Below are 12,943 nucleotides of genomic sequence, written 5' to 3'. Positions count from 1 at the left end.
TTTTTGGGTTCATTGAGAACATGGTTGTTGTTCAATAATAAAATTATTCCTCAAAAATACAACTTGCCTAATAATTCTGCACTCCCTGTAAACCTAACTCCCACAAACCAGGAACAAGCTACACCTTCCCCCCCAAAAGAGCTTATATCCAACATGTCTCTTCACTCCCTAAAACAGATTTTGCCCCTAACAGGGAACGCCAACTATTAACATAATTTTTAGACATCTGGCAGATTGGAAAGGCACACGTGACTTCTCTTGGTTGTTTACTTTGCTCAGTGATAAACAAGTATATGAAGACCTATTAAATTATGAAAGATGCCAAAGTACAAACCTCTATCTAAAGTGCAGTCAGAGTCATTGAACAATAGAGTCAGAGAGCAATTGAGGTAGCACAGTCTACTCAGCCCGTGTCTTGATTCCCTCACACAGCTAAGATGCAATTCTTGACGTAGTCTTTAGCAGCCGTTAGATTGGTGAATATTTCCTCTCCATAAGGAGAAGAAATCCTCAGCTTCGCTGGGTACAGCACCCCTAATCTCACACCCCGACATCTGTGCAGTAGATCTTTAGCTTCTTTAAAGGCCCCCCTTCTCTTTGCGACTGCAGATGGCAGGTCTGGGAATGGAGACAATAATGGAGACAAAAAGGATTTTGTCTCCATTATGGGACTGGGGACTGTTTAACACGGGCCTGCAAAGCAGCACCTCCTTTTTTTGAAAGTAGTGAAATTTGACAATAAGTGGCCTGGGTCTCTGGTCTCTTGCAGGGATGGTCTGTAGGCTGCAATGCACCCAATCCAGTGTCGGAGCGGTATTCAGGCCCAACACCTCCTTTAGTAGCTGGGCCACAGAATTGACATGGGCGTGTCCGAATCTCAAAGCGCTCCCTCACGCCAAGTATTCGAATGTTGCATCTGCACTGTCTCCCTTCAAGGTCTTCGGTCTTGTCCGAAAGAGCTGATACAATTTCTTTCAGATCATGAACTTGCTTCTCCAAGTCCACAACCCGATCCGAATACTGCAGCTTCTTTCAGGCTAGTTAGGTGGTCAGTGCAGGTAGTAGCTGGAGCATCAATCTTAGCACAAAGTTCAGTCCGCACTTCATCTGTTTGGTCAGAAACATTGCTGCGAAGCGAATCGATCAGGTCATTGAGAGCTTGGCACTTGGTCTCAACTTTTGCTTCCAGCTTAGAAATTTTAGTGACTAAGTTTTTCTGATATATATATTCTTGATATATGTTTTTCAATTTTCCATTGTTCTCTTTTGTATTGTTTTTTATTGCTTTTATTGTTTTATTCTTTTAGTTGTACAGCACTTTTTTTTAATACTTGAATAATTCATAGGTTTGTGTTAAATGGCTTAACAAATAAACACAAAAAAAGAAGAAAAAGTTTGAGAGCCCTTCAGCAAGCCTGGAGAATTATTGCTCAAGAATACCTTAAAAAATTAGAAGGAAGAAGAAAAAGAAGGCCTGGATTGCTCTCAAAAAATGAAAATGTGCTACACAGTCTCACAAAATGTATATGTAAAAAATATATAAATATGTAAAATGTGTTTTAAAAAAAGATACTGTGTTCTGCATATGAATTATTCATGTCAATAGTTTGTAAAGTTGCTGACCTCGCGCTGACATTACAATGGCTTTGTTTTTGTAGATCTGCATCTGGCTCCAGGAAAAAGAGAAGACACAGGTTTGTACGGCAGATAATAATGTCCTTCAGTATGTGAACGTCCATATATGTAACCTGTGTGCTTGCGTTCAGTTTGTGTCTTTTACACAATTGACTACTTTTTCAAATGACAGTAGAATAGTCCATTTAGGCAAGTGATGCGTGGAATTCTCTACTCTCTGTGAATGCAGATTCATTGTTGTTGGGGGTTTTTTTTTCAGGTCGGGAAGCCCAAAGAACAAACATAAAGACAAGAACAAACAGAAAAAGAGGTGAGAGAATCGCTACCTGTAAATTCTTTAATCCATGTAAATGTAGAGCAGATAGTCTGCATGTCTTATAAGAGAGTAGCCAAGTTTCATTCATTACCAGTAACATTTAATGCACATTTCCTCAGTTCACATTAAAACAAACAGTGAACAACAGTCTTAACTCCTCAACAATAGGTAGGAGTCCCATTGAGCCTACTCATGAATTTATATTGGCACTTTACAGCCATTATCTCAGGCTTAGACTCACACAGAATGTGAACAAGTGTAAAAGAATTGAGAGCATCTTCTAAGCAAAGCGTGTGAGTTCAGCACAATTTCTGGGCTGTACCCTGCTAAAATGATGACAGAGGTCAGTAATTTGCACCAGAGGTACACTTCAACTGTGAGAGACAGAATGTGAAAAAAAAAATCCAGAATCCACATGGTAGGATTTGTAAAGAATTTATTCGTAAATCAGGGTGGAAAATAAGTATTTGGTCAATAACAAAAATACAACTCAATACTTTGTAACATAACCTTTGTTGGCAATAACAGAGGTCAAACGTTTACTATAGGTCTTTACCAGGTTTGCACACACAGTAGCTGGTATTTTGGCCCATTCCTCCATGCAGATCTTCTCGAGAGCAGTGATGTTTTGGGGCTGTCGCCGAGCAACACGGACTTTCAACTCCCGCCACAGATTTTCTATGGGGTTGAGGTCTGGAGACTGGCTAGGCCACTCCAGGACTTTCAAATGCTTCTTACGGAGCCACTCCTTTGTTGCCCGGGCGGTGTGTTTTGGATCATTGTCATGTTGGAAGACCCAGCCTCGTTTCATCTTCAAAGTTCTCACTGATGGAAGGAGGTTTTGGCTCAAAATCTCACGATACATGGCCCCATTCATTCTGTCCTTAACACGGATCAGTCGTCCTGTCCCCTTGGCAGAAAAACAGCCCCATAGCATGATGTTTCCACCCCCATGCTTCACAGTAGGTATGGTGTTCTTGGGATGCAACTCAGTATTCTTCTTCCTCCAAACACGACGAGTTGAGTTTATACCAAAAAGTTCTACTTTGGTTTCATCTGACCACATGACATTCTCCCAATCCTCTGCTGTATCATCCATGTGCTCTCTGGCAAACTTCAGACGGGCCTGGACATGCACTGGCTTCAGCAGCGGAACACGTCTGGCACTGCGGGATTTGATTCCCTGCCGTTGTAGTGTGTTACTGATGGTGACCTTTGATTACTTTGGTCCCAGCTCTCTGCAGGTCATTCACCAGGTCCCCCCGTGTGGTTCTGGGATCTTTGCTCACCGTTCTCATGATCATTTTGACCCCACGGGATGAGATCTTGCGTGGAGCCCCAGATCGAGGGAGATTATCAGTGGTCTTGTATGTCTTCCATTTTCTGATGATTGCTCCCACAGTTGATTTTTTCACACCAAGCTGCTTGCCTATTGTAGATTCACTCTTCCCAGTCTGGTGCAGGTCTACAATACTTTTCCTGGTGTCCTTCGAAAGCTCTTTGGTCTTGGCCATGGCGGCGTTTGGAGTCTGACTGTTTGAGGCTGTGGACAGGTGTCTTTTATACAGATGATGAGTTCAAACAGGTGCCATTCATACAGGTAACGAGTGGGGGACAGAAAAGCTTCTTACAGAAGACGTTACAGGTCTGTGAGAGCCAGAGATTTTCCTTGTTTGAGGTGACCAAATACTTATTTTCCACCCTAATTTACGAATAAATTCTTTACAAATCCTACCATGTGGATTCATGGATTTTTTTTTCACATTCTGTCTCTCACAGTTGAAGTGTACCTCTGGTGCAAATTACTGACCTCTGTCATCATTTTAAGTGGGGGAACTTGCACAATCGGTGGCTGACTAAATACTTTTTTGCCCCACTGTATGTTATGGCAGAACACAACGAGATAACTTTGTATACTTCTAAAAAAGAACTGAACAGAAAGACAAGATAATACTTTAATTATTTCCAAAGCTCGGAAACTACTGTTACTTTCTTGTAACACTGGCATGTTGTTTGAATCTGCAGTTTTGGTTATATTAGAATATATATATTGAAAGTATTTTGCAGTGCATCGCCTGTTTTACATATCATGAGATTGACTACTGAGCTCGCTGTGGCCTGTGTGTCCCCATGATGTATGCATGCATACACGTGGCTTTATGGATGTGTGTACATGTGTGTGCGTGGTATGTTTGTCCATTGGCTGTCCTCTGTCAGGTCCCCTGATGAAACACCCAGCAGGAGTTCACAGCGTCAAGGCAGCTGCTGCAGCTCTCGAAGTCCCTCCTTGTCTTCCATCAGGAGTGCCTCCAGATCACCTACCAGGTAACCCTCCCCCATTGTACACACACACACGCACACAGACAGTATAGTCCCACTGAAATACCTCTCCTGACTGTCAAGCAGTTGCTCTGGTGACAGTAAGTCTTCCCATCATTTACTCTTGACCCCCAGCGCGATAGATTGGGATACAAATGGGGCTCGCCTGCATTTCTTAAACTCGCCCTGCTAAACAGTTGTGATATCTCACTCTGCCCTCATGTTCGGTTAGATGACAAAGCATTCATTGTTTATTCAGTTCATGGGGCATTTATCTTTTTATTCTGTAGTTATGTATTATAGTTCAGCCTTTTGCATTACTTATAATTGCTCTTGAATAATTAAGAGTCACTCTTGAGGGATCAAATGACTCATAATGTGCATTAACAGATCAGCAAGTCAGAAAAAAGGTTTTACTCTCAACCTGTCTAAGCTAAACTGTAGGGAAACATTATGCAGAGTTCTATATAAACGTTATTTGTGCGAAGCCTCTTTTTGTGTGTAAAAATAAGCAAAATGCAAAGTGAATTGGAATAGCAAACAAAATTCAATATTCGTGAAGCAGCAAATGAGATAAACAAGAATAATCAGAGAAATAGAATGTACTAGCTTGTTTCTACCGGATTGCACCCAAGTTAGAGTAAAGTGGTGTGCCCTGCTGTTCCAGATTAAACTCCAAACACAAGACAGACGGTCAAAAGATGTCTGACACCCCGCAGTCCCCGGCCCCCGAGAGTCCCACCACTTGGCACAACGGGGACCACACCCAGCGAAGCCGCAACGGCAAGGCCGGCAGACTCAACCACACCGATGGCGAGAAAGGGAACGATGTATGTAATCTCCTCTATTTTGTTTCCGCACACACACACCACCCCCTCCCACCCGGCCTCCCTCCGGTGGTATTTGCCGCAGCCCCCTGCAAATGAGTTTTAACTTGCTCTCTTGTGTTGGTTCACATGAATTCTCATCTAAGACACTGAGAGGTTTGTGTTCTTTTATTAGTTTTTCCTAGGTCATAGCTCAATTATTATTATTATAATTACTATTATTAATGGTATTATTTTCAACATGTCAAAGACAAACCTTTTCGCAAAACTTGCCGCTCCTGCTGCTTTGTTTCTGGCTCTCTTTGACTCCTGTCATCTTGTGTTTCTTTTTTAAAAAATTATTTTCTTTTCTTTTGTTTGTTTGTTTTTTGCTTTTTTTCTTGTTATTTGCCAGTAATACAGAGAGGGAGCAAAGAGAAGAAAAGTTTAAGTGTTTCCGTTCAAGTATATACTCTCTGAGTCACACAGCATTAGCGTACCACACCTCGGATGGGGATCCGAGCCACATTGGTGCACAAAGTCTCCAAACAAAGGAGCAGAAAACGATATGTTGTGGAGTGGTGTGATTTTCTCTCCGTAACAAGGCCCAAACCTGCGAAGAAATATCAACTCAGGTGTGATAAGTTTTACGCCAGATAAAGACTTAATTAATCAGCATTGAAAGAGCTGCAATCTGATTTCTGACAGTGCTATAAAGTGATAGCAATCTGCAAATTCTCCTCAAACAGAATAATCCAAATACTTACTGGAAAGTCTGAATCCAAGCAGGCCAGAATGAGTTATAGCAAACTTTTAAGTGGTAGCTGAGTATCCTGGCACATATAGAAGATTTAAAAAAAAAAAAAGGAAAGAAGGAAGAAGAAATAAAGAGAAATGCAAACATGGATTTGCTGTGTCATAATTAAAAAGGTAAGAAAAATTACCTTATGACTTATTGATGAAACATTTTTTTAGACATAAAAGTCAGTGAAGCTAAAGTGAGGATATCTTTAACGTAATTAAAAATCAGTGCCCAAGTAATTACAAATCAGAAAGTTTGCTCTCAAAAATGAGCACTCAAAGACTTTTGATTTAAAAGCTTTGGGTATTTATGATTTTATTATTACTTATTTTGGGGTGACTATTGCATTTTTTTTTTAAATTAATCAGATCTGACTGGTGATCTAAACAGTTAAAGACAATTTTGATAATATTTAAAATTGACTTTTACATCTTTCTTTGATACAGTGACTGTATTAAAGCACAGGATTCAATGATGAGGTAATAAACAGACGAGTGATTAGTAACACTTTCAAAGTTGACACCCTTTTGCATGATTTAAATGAACAACTAAACACAGGAATACAGGAGTAGAAAATGTATGTCACGTCAATATCTTTTGAATTTTAAAAAGCTGTCGATAACTGCTTTTTATTTACATGTGGGTGGCAGCACTACATTTTCATGAACAGTGTGCGGGAGGCTTTCCTTTATTTAGACTGGGAGACATCACATATGCCAGAAATGAAAAGAAATCAACTAGCCAATTTGCCACAGTGTCATGTTTTTTCTTTAGGCTCGCCAGCTGCAGGGATGCTACATTTTACTTTATATTTACATTTTTGATTGTGGATGCCAATAACAGTCAAACACAAGCGATAAATAACGGTATTTTTAACGCATGTGTTTCATGTAAATATGACACCGCAAGTTTGTTTTGGCTCAAGGTTCTTTAAATCTTTCATACATGTCTAAATCTTGCACTGCATTAAGAGTTATAACCCCAGTTCCAAAAAACTTAAGATTCTGTGTAAATGTAAATAACAGAGGGTGATTATTTGCAAATGTCATAAATACATGTTTTATTCACAGTAGATAACAAAAAATGTACCAAATGTATAAACTGAGAACATAAAAAAAAGTTACTTTGAATTTGATGACAGCAACGTATCTCAAAAAACTGGGAACAGGGCCATGCTTGAGGAGACCAGCTGCTGGACTTTTGGGAGAGCAATGTTGTCCCATTCTTGTCTGTTATAGGATTACAGCTGCTCAACAGTTCTGGGTCTTCTTTTTCTTACCGTTATTTTCATTATGTGCCTTGTGTGTTCAGTTAGTGAAAGGTCTGGACTACAGGAAGGCCAGTTCATCACCCCAACTCTTCTACTATAAAGGCATACTGTTGTAATAAATTAGATACACCATGTGGTTTAGCATCACTTTGATATGTGAGTTCTCTAAACCCTGTGCAAGCTCACTTCCATAGGCACTAATGCACCCCCCATACCATCAGAGATGCAGACTTCTAAGCAAGAGCTAACAACAAGTTGGATGCTCCTTCTCCTCTTTAGCCCAGATGCAATGCCCATGTTTTCCAAAAAGGAAGAATGTTTTTTTTCTTCATTGGAGCTTCACCATGTGTTCACAGAAAGCGATTTCAGGAAATGTTCCTGAACCCATGAGGTGATTACAAGGATAGAATCATACCTGTTTTTAGTACAGTGCTGCCTTAGGGTTCAAAGATCATAGGCATTCGGTATTGATTTTTGGCCTTTTCCACTGTGCACAGACATTTCTTCCGATTCTCTGATTCTTTTGGTGGTACTATGTACTGTAGATGATGAGATCTCCTAAACGGAATATGTTGATGGGCCTTATTCTGAAATTCTTTTACAATTTATAGATGCTGTGTTTTTGCAGCCTGGTGAACATTTGATATGTGTTGCTGCCATCAAATTCAGAAGAGGCTAATGAGTCAAATGTCTTAGTTTAAACATTTGATAAAGCTTCTGTGTTTTCTGCTGTTAATAAAATATGGGTTTATGAGATTTGAAAATCATTGCATTCTGTTTTTATCAAAACATTTAGACAGCTACTCAGTATTTTTGAAATCGGATTTGCATAAAAACATGTCACTCGACAGGTCCTTTAAGGAATGATGGGTTAATTACTCTGTTGTTCAAATGAAAACCTCCACTGCTAGCTCACAGTAGACTGACAGAGGATAACATGGTATAAATCATAAATGTAGTCCTCCCTGTCTGTTCAGGCTGAAGCTGCTCGTTGTTTGTTTTGGTATTTTCGAACATTACCATGTTTATGAGCCCCTGATTACCTGAAGACAAAGACAAACCCTTTGATGAGCTTTAAATTGCTTACTGCTATTATGGAAGCATCCCTGCTCCTCCATACTGTAAATGGGTCATTAGAGCTGTGGTTTGATGAGTGATTACACTAAAATTAAATAAAACACACCACTTAGACAAAGGGGATCACCTGTGAAATCAGCAAGCACTGATAAATATGAGTTTAAATAGGCTGCAAACACTCACTCCTGAGAACTGACACCTTCTATTTCCTACTTCAGCTTGCATGTCTCTCTACGGGGTCTCATCTGATCTCTTTCTCTCTTTCTCTCTCTGCTTATTTCATTCATTACTTTGTTTTCCTTATCAATTTAAGTGGTGAATAAATGAATAAATGCCCAAATCTTTCTGTCTCGTTTATATAAAAAGCACTCAAATGCTTTGGAACTGGACCAAGTAGGTTAACTGGGTATGTGTTACAGTTTCTTTTTGTCAATACAATTGTCTTTCTTCTCAAGCACATGCTCTGCTCAGTGATAGATCCTCTTCTCCTCCAGGCGTCTAACAGCTCCTGGCAAACCACCAGGGGTTAAGGAGATGCTCCTCTCTGTTGCTTTACTTCACCATGTCGATGTGCATGAGGCCCCTAAGAGGCAGTATCTCTTCTGTTCCTGCCTTTTTTGTTTATACTTAATCTGGACAATGCCAAGCAAACTCTGTTTGGTCATGTACATTTGAGCCATTCTGTTGGGAAATAGTATAAGAGGAGCGTGTAATTGGTTCACATTTTCTAAAGCAGCATCTCTGTGGCACATAAACTACCACTCTTTTTAATCTCCACCAAAAGCTCAAATATTTAAAAATTATCAAAGTGGAACATTGCACGGGAGGATGGTTATGAGTGACAGATCCTGGATCTAACTGAAGTCTGATTTTACTGCAGCAATTGTGTGACTAAGCAAATGTTCTGCATAGCAGCTCTGGTTTTACTATCTATCATCTCAGTTTGTGTTCCTGTAGCCATCCTGTAGCTCTGTTTGAAGCAGTCTTATTCACTGTGTGGGAGGGAGTCCCTCAGATGTCCCAGAGGAAAGCTCAGAGTAACAGCTGTGTGCTGTTAAGCTGCTGTTGGGCCAAACTAACCAGTCAGTCCATCTGTCCAAAGCCTTCTCTCTGGAAAAACACAGCATGCAGTTTGAAAATCATTCTAATTCAAGGTAAATTTTACTTTTATTTGCTCTTTACTGCTCCTTGTTGCCACTGGAGAAAAACACCCACTACAACAGTGGCTATTTTTTGATTTAAATGTTCTTCAAGATGAGCATTTCCTAACTGTTTGTGGGAATGGAAATTCAAATCAACTCTATTTAATTTTAGCTCAATTCCAGATATTTTATTTATATAGTACCAAATCACAGAAGGAAAAACTCTGTTTTAACAGGAAGAAACCTTCATCAGAACCAGACTCAGGGAGGGGCGGGCCATCTGCTGCAGCCAGCTACAACAGGAAGAAGACACAATACAAATAAGCAGTTTATCTGTATTTATTTATTTGCTAATAGAATAATTATTTATTACAAGTTTAACTGCAAAACAGATTTTTACCTAACTGCCCTTTGAAAACCACTTGTGAGGATCTCACCATTTTGTTTGGATAAATTGGATTAACACAATGTGTTCCCTAAAACTGTGCAATGTGTGGGTCTCCTCAAGGTCAGTTTATAGCATCATATCTCAAAAATGACAAAATCTAAATACAAAATGCCAAAAGAGAGCAATACACTAATACAGCTTGCAGTCTAGTCTGTAGAAGTTGGAGATAAAGAAAAAAGAAAGCAACAAAGGCGACTTTCTTTAATTCTATCATGCCACGAGGGGGGGGTAATGAGCCAATCTGAGCTAGGCTCATCAGATTTAATCAAACAACAACAAATGACAATAAAGACAAACTATTTATAATTTATCTAACTATACTGTTTTTTTTTCCAGAGGTAAGGCTTCTACTAACTGATTCATCCTGCAGCATCCCTAGGCTTTTCTATGGGAAGCATCCATTTCTGCCTCCTCCACAGTGGATGAAACGGTCCCAAAAGGGCTAATTTCTTCCTGCGCATTATTAATGGATATCTTTAAACACGATTACATGGACTTTTGAAAATAGTTCGGACAACTTACACCTTAATTAACATGATTTTTTTTTTTTAAAGGGACTCAAGCCATTTTGATTGAAAGCTCTCTGTACACACTAACAGTTTAAACAGAAGCTCAGAAAAGCTCCTTAAGGCGCCCTCTTGTTGTACCTGTGTTTATGGTGATAAACACAAAGGAATGCCTGGAAGAAAGCTGGGCTGATGTCCAAAAATAAAGTACAGAGTAGACCAGTGCTGTTCCTACTGTTGCTGCTGCTGCTGGAGAAGACCCAGGCCAAAATGTGACTGGGGTCCCTTTCAGATGTGCTGACTCTTTAGTTTGTCAATCTTAGCATTGACTGCTCCCCTCCAGCACTCTTTTTAAACCCCTCCTCCTCTTTCCTACCCGATCATCTGTGTCCTCTGTGACTCACATCTCACTCTCGTTGTCCTGCCATTTTTCTTCCCGCCAGCTCTGCATGACCCCCCTTCCTATTCCTCCTCCTGCTTCTCCTCCTCCTCTGTCTCCATTTAGCAATTCTACTCTACATGGATGTCCACTAACATTAACTCTGTCCCTCTCTGTCCTCCCTCCCCTGTTTTGATACAAATATGGCTGCATTTGTACAAGCGAAAAAGACAGAGCAAATCATGTAGTTTATAGATTCATCCTTTGTTTTGAATTTGAATTTGATTTTGAATTCCATCTGATTTTGATTTTTACTTTCCCCCCTCTATTTTTCTTTCTTTTCTTTTTTTTTGTTTGGTTTAATTTATTCTCAGTCTCTGGACTAAATATATAGCGCTGATACTAAAAGAGGTCATTGTCTTTTTCCCATTTTCGCTGCGGAGAACATTCCTTTCTCCTCTTTTTTTCCTTTTTTTCTTTCTTTCCTGTTTTTTGTTGATATTGCATACGTGTCACTGATTGAAATGGAAGGTAGGTAATGCTTTGCCTACGCACGTGATCTTTATGCAGATGAGAATGTGACAAGCACCCTAGCCTGAGTGACGTCAATGTTTCTCTCTCAATCTCTCTCTTTCTCTCTCTCTCTTTCTGTTGTTTACCAATGGTCTTTAACCAAATTAATTTGACTTCATCAATTATGATTTGACTCTTAAAAGATTGGATTACGTAGCGCTCTGGTTTTTCTCTTTCCTGCTTAATTTCATCCTGAAGTCCAGTATCCAGCTTTATCTTCCAGGTCCATTTCTGTCCATTTATTTTTCTTTTCTCTCTGTTCTGGTAGAATGCATTCCTGTTTGTCCAGCATCTCTCTGTTTGTCGGTGAATTAGTACATTCATCTTTTGATTTTCACCATATTGATTTCCTCGACTGTTTCCAATAACTGTCTTAAGCACAAGTGGTTGTGTTTTCCTATTATTACGCTTAGTTGTCTCCTCTCTAGTGGAGAACGGTGCTTTTGTTGTATCTTCAGATAGCAGCTCAGACAGAACAGGATAATGCATGCGGAAGACCCAGCTGTATTTGCTTTCAGACAAAGCGCCTTTTGGAGATTAACCTTCTGGCCTGCTTACAGTGAGCAGTGCATTACTGTGCATCACAAATTTTAGTCCCTAAACTCCCACTGTAATGCTAATTCTATTTTTTTTTTTGTCTTATGCTTAAAATAGAGGTTCTCTCTACATACTGTTTAAGGATGACAGCACTCTAGTTTTTATTTTATCATGAAATCCCCTGAAAAGACCAAAGCAAACAACACAGGCTGTCTGTCAATACAATTCCTGTACCCAGTCTGTTGTACATTCTTACCGAAGGTGCAATAATTTATGAATGGGGCCCAATAGTTCAATTTCTACAAACAGTTTCATTTGGTAAGACTTTACAACAAAAATCAGTTTAATTTATATGGTGCTAGTTAACAGTTAGAATTGTCTTAAGGTCCTTTATGTTGTAAGGTAAAAGAAATCCCCAACAATCAGATGCCTGTGGGCAGCACTTGGTAACTGTAGGGAAGAAAAACTCCCTTTTAACAGTAAGAGACCCCTGACAGAACCAGGTTAAGGGAAGAGAAGCCATTGAAGCTAGACACAAAAGTGAAGTGAAGACATGTTCACAGTAATGATGCTGATGTTTAGTACTTAGCTCTTAGTTTGCTGATTTAACACAAAGTACAGCTGAGGCTGACGGGAATGTTGTACACTGAAGTATTGGATTGCATTTTAATTTATTTAGGCTTTATCGCTGTCATCAAGTTATCAACCAAATTCCATGACAATCTAGCTAATGACAATACACTGAAACTAGTTGGTGGTGGTTGATAGTGTGCCAGAGAATCTGGGAACTGGAAATATCTAATTCAGAGTTTACATTTTTCTGTCTCGAGCAAAGTGGTAAATGAAGCTGCTATTGCCATGCTAGTGGCTCTGCGTAGGGGACTGTGCTCTCCTAATATTCTTTCTGGCCATTATAATTTCCAGAGTAAATGTTGCATGACATGGGAACTATTTTTAACCGTGCGTTAACACACATTTGGTGCCAATGAAATAAGAGATTGCCCAATTGAACTGGCTGCCCTGCTAAAATAAATTAAGTGCAGTTTATTCCGGACCACTAAAGTCAGGTGTTATTTCCTTATACACTCATTTATTTTTGGCAGCATCTCATTGTTCTGATTCCCTCCCCCCCC

General features: G+C 39.7%; 1 protein-coding gene across 3 annotated transcripts in view; it reads left to right on the top strand.

Moving 5' to 3' along the window:
• The window catches only part of srrm3 (serine/arginine repetitive matrix 3), a 171,943-nt gene that overhangs the window by 148,702 nt on the left and 10,298 nt on the right, over positions 1 to 12,943 (top strand). For all 3 annotated transcript variants that reach the window (XM_005918958.3, XM_005918957.3, XM_005918959.3), the window contains 4 exons: positions 1,659 to 1,694; positions 1,895 to 1,945; positions 4,169 to 4,276; positions 4,938 to 5,100. In XM_005918958.3, the coding sequence (XP_005919020.1) occupies positions 1,659 to 1,694; positions 1,895 to 1,945; positions 4,169 to 4,276; positions 4,938 to 5,100 (358 nt within the window). The remainder of the gene's footprint in view (positions 1 to 1,658; positions 1,695 to 1,894; positions 1,946 to 4,168; positions 4,277 to 4,937; positions 5,101 to 12,943) is intronic.

This window comes from Haplochromis burtoni, unplaced genomic scaffold (genome assembly GCF_018398535.1).
Source record: "Haplochromis burtoni strain Fernald_Lab_line unplaced genomic scaffold, NCSU_Asbu1 Contig_34, whole genome shotgun sequence".
NCBI classification, from domain to species: Eukaryota; Metazoa; Chordata; class Actinopteri; order Cichliformes; family Cichlidae; genus Haplochromis; species Haplochromis burtoni.
Note: the sequence above shows the minus strand (reverse complement) of the source record. Positions and strands in the feature narration are given on the sequence as shown.